The 16,488-nt window shown below is 34.4% G+C and overlaps 1 protein-coding gene across 4 annotated transcripts in view; it reads left to right on the top strand.

The window, feature by feature from the left end:
- FNDC3A (fibronectin type III domain containing 3A) overlaps positions 1-16,488 on the top strand; it is a 143,240-nt gene that overhangs the window by 1,996 nt on the left and 124,756 nt on the right. The window contains exon 1 of one of the 4 annotated variants that reach the window (XM_042914116.1): positions 2,321-2,340. The exons of 2 other annotated variants lie outside the window; for them this stretch is intronic. Coding sequence is in view for 1 of the 2 variants with exons in the window: in XM_042914195.1 (XP_042770129.1) it covers positions 8,752-8,802 (51 nt within the window). In the remaining variant the exon portion in view is untranslated. Of the gene's footprint in view, positions 1-2,320; positions 2,341-8,197; positions 8,803-16,488 lie in introns of those variants that run through there. One more of the 4 variants, XM_042914195.1, reaches the window with a different exon arrangement.

Below are 16,488 nucleotides of genomic sequence, written 5' to 3'. Positions count from 1 at the left end.
CTTTTCATTCATAGATCATCTCTGTTTTCTCATGTAGGTTGACGGAGAAATTTTTTTATCCCAGGCAGGTTGCCTTTAGCCACCTGTATGCTTCTGAATTAACTCCCTCTTTTTCCTTTGTTTCTCCTTTTGAATCCTCAGAATCATTGAATGTTTAGGGAAAATAAACTTCTGATTAACACTGGTCTCAGTCAAACATAATTATAAGGGCAATTTGCTTCTCCCAAATTAATGATCTGCATTTGAAAAAACTGGTGCTAGGATTATTATATGGTGTCATCTGTGTCATCACTTTCCTTCGTCATGTGAGTAATTGAGAGCTGATTCATTTTACCATGCATTTAACAATTACCTTTTAGTTGTAAAATTTCTACAGTGTAATATTAAGCATATTTTATTACTAATTACAAAAAACTGTCTTTGACCGACCAGGCATAGATAAGGACTGAGAGACTGTTAAACCCAGTACAAAAAGAAGGGATAGAGGCTTAATCTCATTGTCTTTTGTAGCTTTACTTAGGTAAAAAGCACTTAATTTATAATATGCAGTAGTTTTAGTTTAAACTCATTGGTAATATCCTTGTTTTAAAACATTCGTGGGTTTTTTTTATGTTCATACATGCAAGGCTTGTGCACCTTATATTTTGCCTATATTTTTATAATACAGTTTGATGAAGTAATATAAAAATTGTTTTAATATCCTTGGTGTATTTTTCTGTGAAAATGAGTTTAGGTGGTATCTTTGAGAGAGATGTAGGAATATGCACATGATTTCCAATTTTATTTGGCAGGTAATCAAAAGATAAATGGTTTTTTTCCTAGCAATCTCTAGCACACTTCAGATAAATTTAGAATATTGAAAATCTAGGGGCGCCTGGGTGGCTCAGTCGGTTAAGCGTCCGACTTCAGCTCAGGTCACGATCTCGCGGTTCGCGAGTTCTAGCCCCGCGTCGGGCTCTGGGCTGATGGCTCAGAGCCTGGAGCTTGCTTCCGATTCTGTGTCTCCCTCTCTCTCTGCCCCTCCCCCGTTCATGCTGTGTCTCTCTCTGTCTCAAAAATAGAATATTGAAAATCTAAAGATTTAGAATACAGTGCATGTCTATCCCATTGAATCTTGTAGTGCTTCAGTTATCACATTGTAAAAAAAAAAGAAAAGAAAAATGGCTCTATGGATATCAATGTCGAGAACTGCTTGTTAAAAGGACATTAATGGCCAATAGTGTTCAAAGGCAAATTTTGTTTTTTAAAATGTATTGTAAGCTTTTATAATTTTTTAATATATATGTATTTTTAAGTTTGTCTACTTATTTTGAGAGAGTGTGGGTGTGGGATGGCCAGAGAGAGAGAGAGAATCCCAAACAGCCTCCATGCTGTCAGCCCAGAGCCTGACGTGGGGCTTGATCCCAGGAACTGCAAGATCATGACCTGAGCCAAAATTAAGAGTCAGTTGCTTAACCAAATGAGCCACCCAGGCACCCCTAATTTTTATAATATTTTGATCTCCTTTTATTTCAAAGTATTCAGTAGTCTTGTTATCTCTTGATCCTTATCTCTCTATCCTTCTACTATTATAGTTTTGTCTTCACATACACTTTCCAAGTTGGCAGTGTAGCTTATGGTCTTGCATCCAGTTACTTTGTGGGTGTCCTCCTTTGATATTTCCAATCACTTATCACCCATTACCAGTCCTCAGGTTATTTTTTTCCAAGACAGAGAGGTACACTTGGGAGATGACATGTGCTAAGAGATTGATGAGCTATTATTAAAGTGGGGATACTAAAGCAGTGTGATATCTTTCCTTCAAGTTGTTTAGAAAATAGTTGTGGATACTAGACTAACACACAGAAAATCATTAGCAAAAATCTGAGATGTCATTATTAAGTTGTGTGGCAAGAAAAGTGAGGCTACTGAGGGCTAGAATGATCATGGAAGACATATGGAAGAAGTCAGCCTTGAAGCTGGGGAAGGACTTAGCAAAAGAATTGATATGCAGAGCTGGAAGTGGTAGCAAGGAGACCAGTCTGAGAGCATCTAAGGATAAGTATTGAGGAAGAAAGAAAGAAGGTTGCATACAGATTTTGGCTAAGCCCCAGGGCATGGTCAAAAGGAATAGGCAGGACTGGACAAGATAGTTTGGCTGTATCATTATGAGCTCATCACTGGAAGAACTATATGTCTGCTTAGATACATTAATAGGTTGTTTTATGTGTAAGGGATAGCCTTACATATATGTCTTATATGTGTTTGTTTATTACAGCTCAGAACAGGAATCGGCAAACTTTTACTATAGAGTGCCAGATGGTAAATATTTTAGGCTTTGCAGTTTACTTATGGTCTCTAGTGAGTATCTTTTATTTTTTAAATAATTTTTTATAAATATAAGAATCATTCTTAAGGGACAAACAAAAATAAGCCAGCTATGGGCTGGATTCGGCCAGTGGACCTAGTTTGCTGACTCTTGCTAATAATTGGGGTAGGTAATTGTCCTTATAGCATATATGTCAGGTGTTTTATATTGTTTGTCTACATGATTGGTGTGTTTTGTTATGACTATTATTTATATTTGTTCCCTATGTTATAGTAAAAATAAAGAAAATATGTAGAAATAAATATTATTGTAATTATTATTTTGTGGTCAGACTTCTAGCAACAGCCTAGACTAGGTGTTAGAACCTAGTGAAAGAAGTGAAGTGAAAGAAGAAAAATCTTTGAGCCAGACATTCCAGCAGTGAAAATAGGTCCATCATGGCTTGATTTAAAATTCATGTAAAGGTTGGGGTGACTGGGTGCCTCAGTCCATTAAATGTCTGACTCTTGATTTTGGCTCAGGTCATGATCACACTATTCTTGACATCAAGCCCTGTGTTGGGCTCTATGCTGGCTGCATGGAGCCTGCTTGGGATTCTCTCCCTCTTCCTCTCCTCTGCTCTATCCCTCCCTCCTTCTCTGTCCCTCTGTCTCTGCCTTTCCCTATCTCTCTCTCAAAATTAATAAATAAACATTAAAAAAAATAAAATTTATGTAAAGGTTAAGTATATCAACAGCCTGTTTTGGTTTTGCATATTTTAAACTACAACTGGCATTTTATAAACTTTGGCTAGGGTACTGGTGGCCTGTAAGTGATAATAGGGAACTGGTGGTAGCAAACTTTGTCTTTAAAAGTAGTCTAGGGCGAATTAGTGAAGAGATAAACAGACATCTCTCATAACTCCAAGAGTCACTGTGTTACAGAACAGTCTAATGATGTTTCCATTGATGAGCTTGAGTCATCAAGAAAAGGTTGCGTCATGTGCAGATTAAAGTAAAGAAGAAAGACCTAGAAATCCCTTCTAAAATATTTCCATTAAGATTAAAGATAAGTTATGGTGGGGGCCCCTGGGTGGCTCAGTTGGTTAAGCGTCTGACTTCAGCTCAGGTCATGATCTCACAGTTCGTGAGTTCATACCCCACAATGGGCCTCTGTGCTGACAGCTCAGAGCCTGGAGCCTGCTTCAGATTCTGTCTCTCTCTCTCTCTCTCTCTCTCTCTCTCTCTGCACACACCCCCCCCAAAGATAAACAAGGATTAACAAAATTTTTAAAAAGATACGGTGATTTAGAGGACAAATATCAGTTACTTTGAAAATTCATGCACGTGAACTAGCTCTTTGAAGTTTCTAAATTTATAGATGTGTATTTCTAAGTCAGTTTCCTTCAGCACATTGTGTTTCATGTACCATTACCAGGTGAATAGTGGTGCCCCAGGTTATGGTCACATGAGTAAATTGGCTAGGGTTACTCTGTCATCAAGAGTAATGACATCGTTTTGTGTCATCAGGAGAACAAGAATATAGCATAAAGCATTTTTTGATTTGTGGGTATTAGTAAACATGTTCTGTATATGAAGGATAATATTAGGTGCTGGAAAGAGTAAAGATGTAGAAGATGGAGAGCTGTCTGGGTAAAATCAGTGTTTCTTTTTTTCCCCCCTCTTAAAAACATTAAAATCAACAAACAAAACTTCAGAACTTAAGTTGATTTGTGTAATTTATTTATACTAGCATTTTCCATACTTTATATGTATATACTGTCTTATATTTTAAGGCAGTATGAACCTTTTGAACTAAATTTAAGCCTCCATGAATTGTTACCTAGTAAAAATTGGACTTTTTAAATTTTTCTTTAAAGAGAAATTAACATTTCACTCTCCCACCTCCCTTTTGCCAGTGCTTGAAAACAGCTTGATCATTCTAGTTATTTTGTTTTTTAGATTAAGTACCATGCATCTTAGTTCCAACTTCACCCTTATTAGCCATATGATGTCAGATTAATTTTTTTCAATCTTAAATTCCTAATCCTTAAAATTGAGAATGCTATCTATCCTGTTTTCCCCATAGAAATATTATGAGCACCCAAAAAGATGTTGGACGCCGTGAAAACAAAGTACCAAATAAGTGTTTACATTAATACTATATTAGAGTAAGCATTTCATTTATTCAATTGTTTTAACTGGTTTCTTAGCAAAGAGAACGCATATAAAAGCTTTCTTTCTTTCTATTCTTATTAATCTTGCAGTGCAGTCCATATCCAATGCCTCTGTTCTTTTTACAAGAGAATACTGATCTTATATTCCAAGCAACTTCAGCTATTCTTTTCCAGAGTGGGATAAAAATATGCAAAAGTGAATTCCTTATGTTTTTTTTTTTTTTTCAAGTGGAAGACTATTCCTGTATCTATAGTAATAAGATCCATTTGTTGAATTCTCATTGGAGTTTAGGCCCTATATTTGGTTATTTTTTAAATTGTATACAGACATACCAGATACGTGTTAGTACTTTTATTTTACAGATGAAACTGTTACTTCTGATTGACTTTAATATCTCTTTTTCTCCCTCACTTCTTGAGATCTCTTATGTGCTGGCTGTTAGAAATAAAAAGTTTGATGGGTACTTTTTTTTTTCTTTTCTAATTTTTGTTTAAATTCTATTTAGTTAATCACTTCTTGGCCTTTTGGCTAAGGTAAGTGTAAATTCTGTTTAGTTAATGTACAATGCAATGTTGGTTTCAGGAGTAGAATTCAGTGATTCATCACTTACAGATATGTACTTTGAAATAAACCTTGATATAAAAGTTATTCAAGTTTGGGGTTCTTGGGTGGGTTGGTTGAATATCCATCTTCAGCTCAGGTCATAATCTCATGGTTTGTGAGTTCGAGCCCCGGGTCTGGCTCTATGTGGACAGCTCAGAGTCTGGAGACTACTTCAAATTCTGTGTCTCCTTCTTTCTCTGCCCCTCCCCTGCTTGCGCTCTCTCTCACTCTCTCTCTCTCTCTCTCAAAAATAAATAAACGTTAAAAAAAAAAAAAAAGTTATCCAAATTTGATAAGTTAGATTGTGTTAATCAGCCTCTTACCACAAATATCTGACAGGTATTTTTTATTTTCCTTCTTTAGAATCCACATTTCAATATGTATTTGTACAGAATATCTTAGAAAATTTAGTGATTTCTTTATTATCCACTTCCCTGTGAGAGAAAAAAAATCTACTTTGGAGGTTCTAAACAGATGTTTAAGTACATTTTAAAGCACAGTTAAGACTTTTTTAAAAAAGTAATTATATACTTTCTTTTGCAGAAATAGATGTTATGTACAGCAACTACTTTTGAGATCTAGCTTGAAGGAATAGTCATTTCATTTACTTCAAAATCAACTTTTCTTAAGATTTCCATAATTTTTTTTTTAATCTTTATTTATTTTTGAGAGAGAGACAGAGTGCAAGCAGGGGAGGAACAGAGAGAGGGAGGCACAGAATCCAAAGCAGGCTCCAGGCTCTCAGCTGTCAGCACAGAGCCCAATACGGGGCTTAAACTCACGAACTGCGAGTTCGTGACCTGAGCCCAAGTTAGACGCTTAACCAACTGATCCATCCACGTGCCTCAGATTTCCTTAAATTTTTAAAATGAAACATTTATAACATGTGATTTAATTATGTTTGCAATTTCTAAATTTTTTTTTATTTGCTTAAGACAGGCATTCTCAATTTACCATTTTGTTCTTAGGACTGGATTTTTTCCATGTAATATTTTCATTTGCACTGTATACTTGTTTTTCTTACATGTTGGTAATAGTTCATGAACTATGTTTTTGTTTCTTCTGTGTTAGGACCAGCTATTTCTGATACTTCAGATATTAAGTTCATCACTGTTCTCAAATGCCACTGTATGCTAGCAATTTTATTTTTTTAATCTATTACTTTAACCTTGCTAAAACTGGCCTAATGTGTGTGGTAGAGTATGGGCAGTTGTCCCTCTAATTCATCTTTCAGGCTGCTTCCAGACTAATATTTCAAAAACATGAGTTTATTCAAATCAATACTTTTAGAAATTGAAATCATGCCACAATTTATTCTGTTGATATCCTGTGACTATATTTTTTCCCAACTTTGTAGTAGAAAGAGCTTATGTTTTAAATTAGGCAGATAGAGGGTTATTTGTTGGCTTCTTCCCTTATTTGCTGTATATAAACACGAACATGTTACATTACCCCTATGGACCTTAGTTTTTTTCACTTTAAAGAGGGGTAATCTATCTTTTAGAATTGGCTGTTACAACAGTTAGAAGAGAGAGCCCATTTAACATGGCAAGGAAACTGCTTGCCATAGGATATTTGTATCTAGAACTTTGACAGACATTTCTAATCATTGTCACCTAGATAGCCTATTCTTATTTTCACCATTTTTCATCTATCATTTGTTAATTCTTTAAATGTCCTAGATATTTACAGTATGGATGTCACAAAGATAAATGTCATACTCCCATCCCTCTACTAATTCACAAACTAGGATAAGAGATGAAGACATAGAAACAAATGCACATTGAAAAATAAGAGTAAATAAAATACCTCTTGTCTTGCCTTTTTTCACTTGTGTGAATCTCTCCTGTCATTGAGTACTGAACTGCCATGTTTTCATATTATCCTCTGTATCATGATTGTGTACATATCATACTGTAGCGTATACACATATATATATATATTTGCCTGTCTCAACTATTAGACTATGAACTTATTGAGTTTGAACAGTACTGCTGAAGTTGGCAATTTTTTTTTTCTATAAAGGAGCAGATAGTAAATATTTTAAGATGTGTGGCTGTATGGACTATTACAACTACTTAACTGTGTTGTAGGAGCATAAAAATAGCCATAGATGAGCTACAAACATTGGGTATGACTATGTTCCAATAAAACTTTACAGAAACAGGCAGGGGGCCAGATTTGGCCCACAGGCCTTAGTTTGCTGACTCCTGCGATGCTATATACCCTATACCTGACAAATATAAGACACTCAGTAGATAATCAGTTAATATGTATTAAATACTCTGTGTTCTGGCTGTTGTTCCAAATAGCATTACCTGTATCAGTTGACTTAAATCTTTAAAACAACCCTCTGAGGTAATTACTATCATCACTGTTTTAAAAATGAGGAAACTGAAGCAGAGTGAAGTTAAACAGCATGCCTAAGATACTAGTTAGTGAAAGATTTGGGATTTGAACCCAGGCACCCAATTCTAGAGCCTGGGCTTTTAATCATTAAATCATATCAGTTCTGATATGTTGAATCCCAGGAGTATAATATCGATTCAGTATTGGAAAACATATTGATGTAATTCACTGTATTAATTACAGGATAAAACTATATGATTATCTCTTTGGTACTAGAAATATCATTTTCTAAAATTCAGTTGTCCCTGATAACAATAAGAAATAGCCTAGTAAAGGGTCTCTGTCAGAAGCCTGTATTAAATGTCAGTGAAATATTAGAAGCACTTCCATAAGAAGATAGGAACATAACACTTGCCCTAAAGTCTCAGCCAATGCAGTAAGAAACAAGAAAAATAATTAACATCTAAATAAGGGGTATGCTGGGTGGGGCGAGGGAGTAAGGTGAGATATATCACTGTTAGTATTTGCAGTTGATACTGCCTACTTCAAAAATACAGGATAGTCAGCACAACGTGATTTGAGTCACAAAGAGATTTTAGTAAACCAGCTGGCTATAACTTAGAAGATTCATTAGCCTTTTTTTAAGATTATTTTGACAGAGCATGAGCAGGGGAGGGGCAGAGAGAGAAAAGGAGAGAGAGAATCCCAAGCCGGCTCCATGCTGTGAGTGCAGAGCCCAACACAGGGCTAGATCCCATGAGCCATGAGACCATGACCTCAGCCAAAATCAAGAGTCAGATACTCAACCAGCTGAGCCACCTAGGTGCCCCAATTCATTACCTTTCTTACTATACACCAGCAGTAGCCAACTATGAAAAACAATAAAAAAGTAGAAGTCAAAATTATAAAATACTTAAGAACCTTTTAAAATACGCAGCAGCTATATAAAGAAAACTACAAGAAGATCTTAATGGAGAACATACTATATTCCTAAATATGATAACTCAATATTGTAAAAATGGCAGTTCTCACCAAATGAGTCAATGAGTTAGTGTAATTCTAATTAGATGATAATTGGATTTTAAAATGGAAGTTGACAAACTGATGTTTCAAGTTTTAAGAAGGTGAAATACATAAGAATGGCCAAGTAAATTTCAAAAAAAAAAAAACAAAACATAACAAACTTCCTACCAAAGATGAAAATATACCATAAAATTACAATTTAAAAAAATAAGAATTTGGAGTAGCAATGAGCATGTTGATGATAGGAACAGAATTTAGAAGTCAGGAGGAGCTCCATGGATACATAAGAATTTATTGTGTGATAAATGAGTAATGGAAGAGCTGTTCTGTAAATGGTATGGGACAATTGGCTATCCAGTTGAGGTAAAGATAATTAGGACCCACTTCATGCCACTATCAAAACTAAAATCTAGATAGACTAAATATAAGTAAATAAAATGGCGAAAGTTTTAGAAGTGAATTTTTAAAAACATTTTGGAGGGCCACCTGGGTGGCTCAGTGGTTAAGTGTCCGACTTCAGCTCAGGTCATGATCTCAAGGTCCATGAGTTCAAGCCCCACATGGGGCTCCGTGCTGACAGCTCAGAGCCTGGAGCCTGCTTCAGATTCTGTGTCTCCCTCTCTCTCTGCCCCTCCCCGTCATGCTTTATCTCTGTCAAACATTAAAAAATTTTTAAAAAAATAAAAACATTTTAGAGTAGAGTAGGCCTTGTCAAGTGAGACATCAAACTCAGATACCATTAAAAAAAGCAAGCAACTGAATTGTCAAAATAATTCACGTGTAATAGACAAAATTAATATTCAGAGTATTCAAGGTATGCTCTCAAATCAGCATGAACAAAAAACCAGCCTGGTAGAAAACAAAAAAAAAAGATAAGTTGGAAATTCATAGAAGTAAAAATATAGATAGCTTATAAAGTTTGGAAGAGTTATTCAACTACACCAGTAGTCTGAGAAATTTAAATGAAAACATCAGAAACATCTTAGTAATATTAAGGTCCAGTTTTTGCTTATTTTATTACAAAGTAAAATTGGAAAGTAGACATTTGTAAACTATTGAACAAAGTGTAAATAGCTTCATCTTTTTTAGGAGAATAGTTTAGCAATATCCATTTTAAAAGTGCATACTTCTGAATAGAAGTTTTATTTCTGTATATATGGGTTAAAGAAATACTGCTATAGTTTCATATAGAATTTACATGTTTATTTCTTGCAGAGGGAAAAATGTATGGATAAAAATGGAAGCAATTCCATTATTCAGCATTAGAATAGTTAAGTTATAGTACGCCCTTGCAGTAGAATATTAGGCAGCCGTGAAAAAGAATTAAATAAATACAAATGTACTTCTTTAAGAAAATAGTAAGATATTTCATATGAAAAAGAAAGACACTGACCAGTGCATGTCATTTCATTTATGTAACAACTAGAAAACTTTATATATACATGTAAGTAAGTGTAGAGAACAAGTTTGAGAGGGTACCTTCCACAGTGGGTAGCTGCAAATTTGGGAGCTGGATTTGGGGACAGAAGGAAGAATTAAAAATTATGACTATATATATATATATATATATATATATATATATGTTTTTAAGTATAAAATGTACAACTTTTGTGATATAACAAAAATAACAAAACATAAGAGGGTTTGGATTTGGCAATTATGATTAGTCCTTGTTACAGCCATACCTTCTTGTTGGACATCGCTGTATGTCCCTTTTTTTTCTGTGTAACTTTTAATAACACCTCCTTTCACTCATAAGCTTCCCAGCTGGTGTCTAAAGTCATTGGTGCTTTTTAAAACAGCACTTTTAGTGTAATATTGGGTCAGAAGCTCTGTTATAGTAGGTTAAAGAAGTCAGAATTGTAGACAAGTGATTCTCAACTTTTATTACCATACCTGCCAAACAATGCAGGTACTTTACTTTCTGAATTTCTATTATAAAAGCTAGAGGTTTTGTTTTTTTTTTTTTTTTTTTTTCAAATACAAAATTTAATATTGAATATAGTTTCAAGCCTCATTTGCCTGGGTATTTTTATTCATCTCCCCCCTTTCAATATTAAAACCTAATATTTTAGGAAAGTTGGTGGTAAATTCTAGGATTGATGTCATCAGTTTGAGCTAAAGGTAGACTAAGGACAAGGAAAATTTTTAAAAAATAATGTGAGGAAGGATGAGCATGTTTAGGGACAATAATATTTAACTCAAGCATAATAGTCGATTTATAAACAAAGACTGTGGTTACCTCAGAAAGGGCAATATGAAGGAGTGCCTGGTGGCTCAGTTGGTTAAGCATCTGACAACTTCAGCTCAGGTCATGATCTCACAGTTCATGAAATTGAGCCCTGCGTTGGGCTCTGTGCTAACGGCATATAGCCTGCTTGGCATTCTCTCTCTTCGTCTTTCCCTGCCCCCCAGCTCTAAGTAAATAAATACGTACTTAAAAACAAACAAAAAGAACAATGTTAAAATACTGGGTTCTACAGACAAATCTTTCTTAGGGGAAACACAAAAATGTTGTTGATTTTCTTATGATGTCTTATAAAATTCTCTGTTTAGAAGGAAACATGTTAAATATGGTGAAGTTATAGTAATACAGTAGCTTTTGCAGGGGAATGCAAACCCTTCTATTGTGAACCTAGATGCCAAGGTGTTAATTTTGGTCAGAAAATATTCTGAAACTACTGGTTTAGTCTTCAAAGTCATTCTGATAGATGTAACCAAGAATTTGAAATTCTAAAAAAGCAAAGTGAATATAATTTATAAGTGGGTATATTTTAAAAGGGTAATAAAATATTTGTAGATGAAAATAGAATTGTGGCAGATGTAATTACCTTGGGCTCTAAAGGTAACTCAAGTGCTCTGAAAGCATCGACAGCTAGAACTATAAAATGGAATTTAAGAAGATGGCACTTTAAAAAATCTTATTTATGTGTATACTATCTGTCCTTTAATGGATAGGGTTGATTTCTTGGAAGCAACTCCTGGTCTCAGTTCCCATAGTTTCCTGAATAGATGTTTTTTCTTGATGTCTTTTTCATCAAAAGTGCCTTTGAAGTCCATTTTAACCAGATTTTCATGTTAGTATTAAGGTGTGATTTTGTAGTGGAGGAACTGGGGCTTTATCTCTTGAGTGCTTAATTAAATTGTGTTTAGGGGCGCCTGGGTGGCTCAGTCAGTTAAATGTCCGACTTTGGCTCAGGTCATGATCTCTCAGTTTGTGAGTTTGAGCCCCACATCAGGCTCTGTGCTGACAAGCTCGGAGCCCGGAGCCTACTTCGGATTCTGTGTTTCCCTCTCTCTCTCTGCCCCTCCCCTGCTCACGGTCTGTCTCTCTCTGTCTCTCAATGGTAAATAAAGGTTAAAAAAATTTTTTTTAATTAAGTTGTGTTTAGTTTATCTGGCAATGGAGAGTAATGGCCGTGACTTTCAACCTTTCCCTCTTTTTTTAAACCTCTGTTCACTTACGTGGATAAAAGACGGAGGCCCACCCATTCTTCAACTTCCACCTTTCCAGTAGACAAGGAATTAGAGAGTAAGATAAGTTATGGTAAATTTGTTGCTGACAATCTGTATAAATTATCACTTACCTTATAAGGAAATGAAATATATATTTTATATGTAAAATATGTATTTGCTCTATTAGGTTAAGCCATATAAAATTGTTATTGTCATATTTTTTACCTTAAAAATGACAATTTTTTCAGGTGGTTACCTTAAAAAATGATTTTATATGGTTCAACCTATTACAGAATTATGCCCTATAAACACTGCCCTATGTGTAAAAATACATTATTGCACTTAGCATGAAAATATGTTGTAATTTATTTAAATAACATAAGTTCATAAACAGCAGATTGCTGATGAAATGCTACCATATGAGCCAAATTGGAAGGTCTATAAATACATCTACTTACGCAACAAGGTTAAAGTAATAAGCCAAAAATATGGTTAATGTATATATGCATCATTGTACATTATTGGGTTAATCAGCGTTCTCCAAAAACTAAGTTGAATATGGGAATGATAAAGGTAAACATGTAGTAATTTATAAATAAAAGTTATTGAACTTGAAAACCATGACCTATTGAAAATACCACAAAAACCAGTACAATTGAAGAGAGCACTGATGATAGATAAACAGATAATGAAAATTATCTTCCTTCAAATTGTGGGAATCCTTACTGTGTTGCATGGCAGCTAAATGTCTTAGTAGAACCCTGAATTAGAGGCCCAAGTAATCTTTTGAAATGTACTAATTTTACTTTGTAAATAACATGTTTTAATAGCAAATACGAGCTCACTCTGCAGGCTGCTAGTAACACTTAGTCTTACACAGAAATAAAAGCTAAAGAATTGTGGTCATTTGCCCAAAATATCTGTGAAAAGAACATTGATTTTTCTTTTAGTTCAGGACATATCAAGAGCACATTGCCATTTGTGAAGCCTGGACCATACTTTTAAAAAATCGTGCTTTTAAAGCATAGTCATTTGGTTTTTACCTGTGATAAATTCATTCACCTTTCTATTGTCTATTGGGTATTTTAAAAATTAAGAGTAGGGAATTTGGTTCCCTGTCAAGAACTGAAAGGGAATGAATTTACTCTTCTGCCTGAAACAACTTAAAAAAAAAAATGATGAAACAGTATTACTCAAGATGTTAGATATCAGGCCATGAAAGAGGGAAAACAAGGCAAGCCCTATCATTGATACCCTTATTACTACCTAGAGAAAGTTTCTGGGGCATGGCACAGGGCAATCTGAATTAATGGAACTTGCAGTCAAAGGAGACTAGATTATGCAGGAAAGAGTACCAGAGAGGAAAGAGCTACATAGAATAAGGAAGGACCTCAAAGATCTGGAGAGGATCCCCCTTGAGCACTTAGTACTGGTAAATGCATATGTGTAAGGAAGCTACTCCAGGTTAGAGAAAGACCCATCTAAAAGGATTCTATAGAACAGCATCCAGACTCACACAGGGCCAGAAATAGTACTTCTTTGCATCAGCCAGAGTAGAAAGCCTGGTAATTCACAGGGTATTTGGTAGAATGCTCTGGAGTATCTTGTTACCTCAGTAGTGGGAAAAAATTAACAAATGTTCTTTTCCCATCCAGCACAAGAACACAATTCTTTTGTTGCCTAAAGCATGACCCAAGTCACTTAACAACATCTCAGAGCAAAGCTCAAGGATATTTATAGGAATGCAAAAATATCCAGTAGCCAATAAGATAAACTTTACAATGTCTGACATTCAATCAAAACTACTAAGGCTGTGAAGAAGCAAATAATACGCGAGAAAAATTACAGACTTAAAACTGACCCCGGGGCACCTGCATGGCTCAGTTGGTTAAATGTCCAACTCTTGATTTTGGCTCAAGTCATTATCTCACAGTTTAATGAGTTTGAGCCCTGAGTTGGACTCTGTGCACTGAACACATTGAGTCTGCTTGGGATTCTCCCTCTCTCACTCACTCTCTGTCTCTCTCAAAATAAATAAATAAACTTACAAAAACTGACCCCAGAAAGATATCATGGTGAATTAGTAGTCAAGAACATTAAAACAGTTATAACAGTATTTGGTATGCTGGAGAAGGTAGAAGTAAAATTGAACATGTTAAATGGAGGGATCTTCTAGACTAAAATTGTAGTGTCAAGATAAGCACATGAGATTGGATTAATGGGATGCTATACATTACCAAAGAAAAGATGAAGACCTACCAATAAAAATTATCCAAAATGAGACATAAAAGAGAATTATTTAAAAGATGAACTGAAAGAAAAATTGAAGAAATAAGGGCCAAAATTTTTCCAAATATGATAAAACTGTAAACCAAGAAACACCACATAAGGAAAATGAACAAAATTGTATCAAGGAACATGATAACCAAATCACTTAAAACAAGTGACAAAGAGAAAAAAATGTTAAAAACAGCCAAAGAAAAACAGAACAAAGATAAGGGTAACAGCAGATTACTCATCAGAAGCAATTTAAGCTAGAAGATAGTGGAGCAGTATTTTTAAAACATTGAAAGAAAAAACTCATCTAGAACTCTTTACCAAGCAAAAGTATCTTTCAAAAACAGGCAAATACTTTTTAAACATAGAAAAGCTGAAAGAATTTATTATTAATTAATATTTAATTAATTAATTAGAATTAAACCATAAGGATACCTGGACCTATAGAAAGGAATGAAGAGCACAGGAAATGGTAATTAATGGGTAAATATATACAATGTTTTAAAATTTTGGTATCTTTAAAAGACTGTTGACTTTAAAAGTGATAATGATTATAGGGTTTATAACATGAGGAAATATATAACAGCAATAGCACAAAGCTCAGAAGGGGAGACGTTGCAGGTGTATTGTTAACAAGGTTCTTATACCTGAATTAGTATAATGTTACTTGAAGTTAGTCTTTGGTTAAAGATACATATTACAAACCCTAAAGCAACCAGTAGAGTAAAAAAGAATAAATAATAGACTGTAAGCCAACAAAGATAAATGATATAATAAGAATAATGGAAATAAAGCAGATAAATAAGAAAAAAGAAATAAAGAACACATGTACATTTAAACCTAACCATATCAATAATTATATTACATATGAATGGTCTAAATACTATAATACCATAATTAAAAGGCAGAGATCGTTGGATTAGATTTTTTTTTTTTTTAAATCTAGACCCAAATATATAGTATCTACAGGAAACCTACTTTAAATTTAAAGGTACATAAAGGGGCGCCTGGGTGGCGCAGTCGGTTAAGCGTCCAACTTCAGCCAGGTCACGATCTCGCGGTCCGTGAGTTCGGGCCCCGCGTCAGGCTCTGGGCTGATGGCTCGGAGCCTGGAGCCTGTTTCCGATTCTGTGTCTCCCTCTCTCTCTGCCCCTCCCCCGTTCACGCTCTGTCTCTCTCTGTCCCAAAAATAAATAAAAAACGTTAAAAATAAAATAAAAAAAAAATAAATAAAAATAAAGGTACATAGAAGTTAGTAGCAAAAGGATGAAAAAATATACCATGTTAACACTCTCCAAAAGAAAGCTGGAGTTACTATATTACATCAGAAGTTATATTTCAGAACAGAGACTATTATTACATACAGGGATAAAGAGGGTCATTTCATAATAACAAAGTAATTAAAGCCTGGATTAATCATAGGTCTTTTGAATGGTTAAGAATTGAATTTTGAGGGCATCTGGGTGGCTCAGTTGGTTAAGTGTCTGACTTCAACTCAGGTCACGATCTCACAGCTTGTGAATTCGAGCCCCACATCAGGCTCTGTGCTGACAGCCTGGAGCCTGCTTCAGATTCTGTGTCTCCTCTCTCTCTGCCCCACCCCTGCTTGTGCTCTGTGTCTCTCTGTCTCTCAAAAATAAACGTTAAAAAAAATTTTTTTTAATTATCTTATTTTTTTCTATTTGATATCTGTCATTTAAAACTATTGATAGTGCTATCTTTTCCTATCCTTTTTCCTTATTTCTATGTGAATATAAATTTCTTTCATAATTAAAAAAATACAACTTCCTTTGTGTCTTGATAAAAGTTCACATTGAGATGTGGAAATTTAAGTGAAACAAAATTATACATGTAATTAATAACCTATATTTAAGAGTCATTTTTCTGGGGTATAGTTAACATCAGTGTAATTGAAAGAAATAGTCTGGGGAAAAATATAAAATAATAACATCTCATTGTTAAATAAAATCTAGAAAATATTTGTTGTAGGCTTCTGATAAGAAATGATAGGATGATTTTGCAGAGTGAGTCCCATGACTTTCATCTCAGAAATTCCACTACAGGTGATTTAAAGCGTTTTTTAAAAATATAATCAAGTTTGGAAAGTAAAAAAATCCAAAAGTTAAAAAAAATGAAATAGAGGTCTAATTTGGAAAAATACATGTTAGTATATCAGTTTGTAAGATGAATTATTAATTTGGATAAAGTCCAAGCTCAAGCAAAATTAATGACATATGATGGTCAGTAAGCCAAATATAATTGTAGTTGGCTAGGGCTTTACAAGCTAACTTTATTTTTAAATTGAAATTTTGATGA

This window comes from Panthera leo, chromosome A1, assembly GCF_018350215.1.
Source record: "Panthera leo isolate Ple1 chromosome A1, P.leo_Ple1_pat1.1, whole genome shotgun sequence".
NCBI classification, from domain to species: Eukaryota; Metazoa; Chordata; class Mammalia; order Carnivora; family Felidae; genus Panthera; species Panthera leo.
Note: the sequence above shows the minus strand (reverse complement) of the source record. Positions and strands in the feature narration are given on the sequence as shown.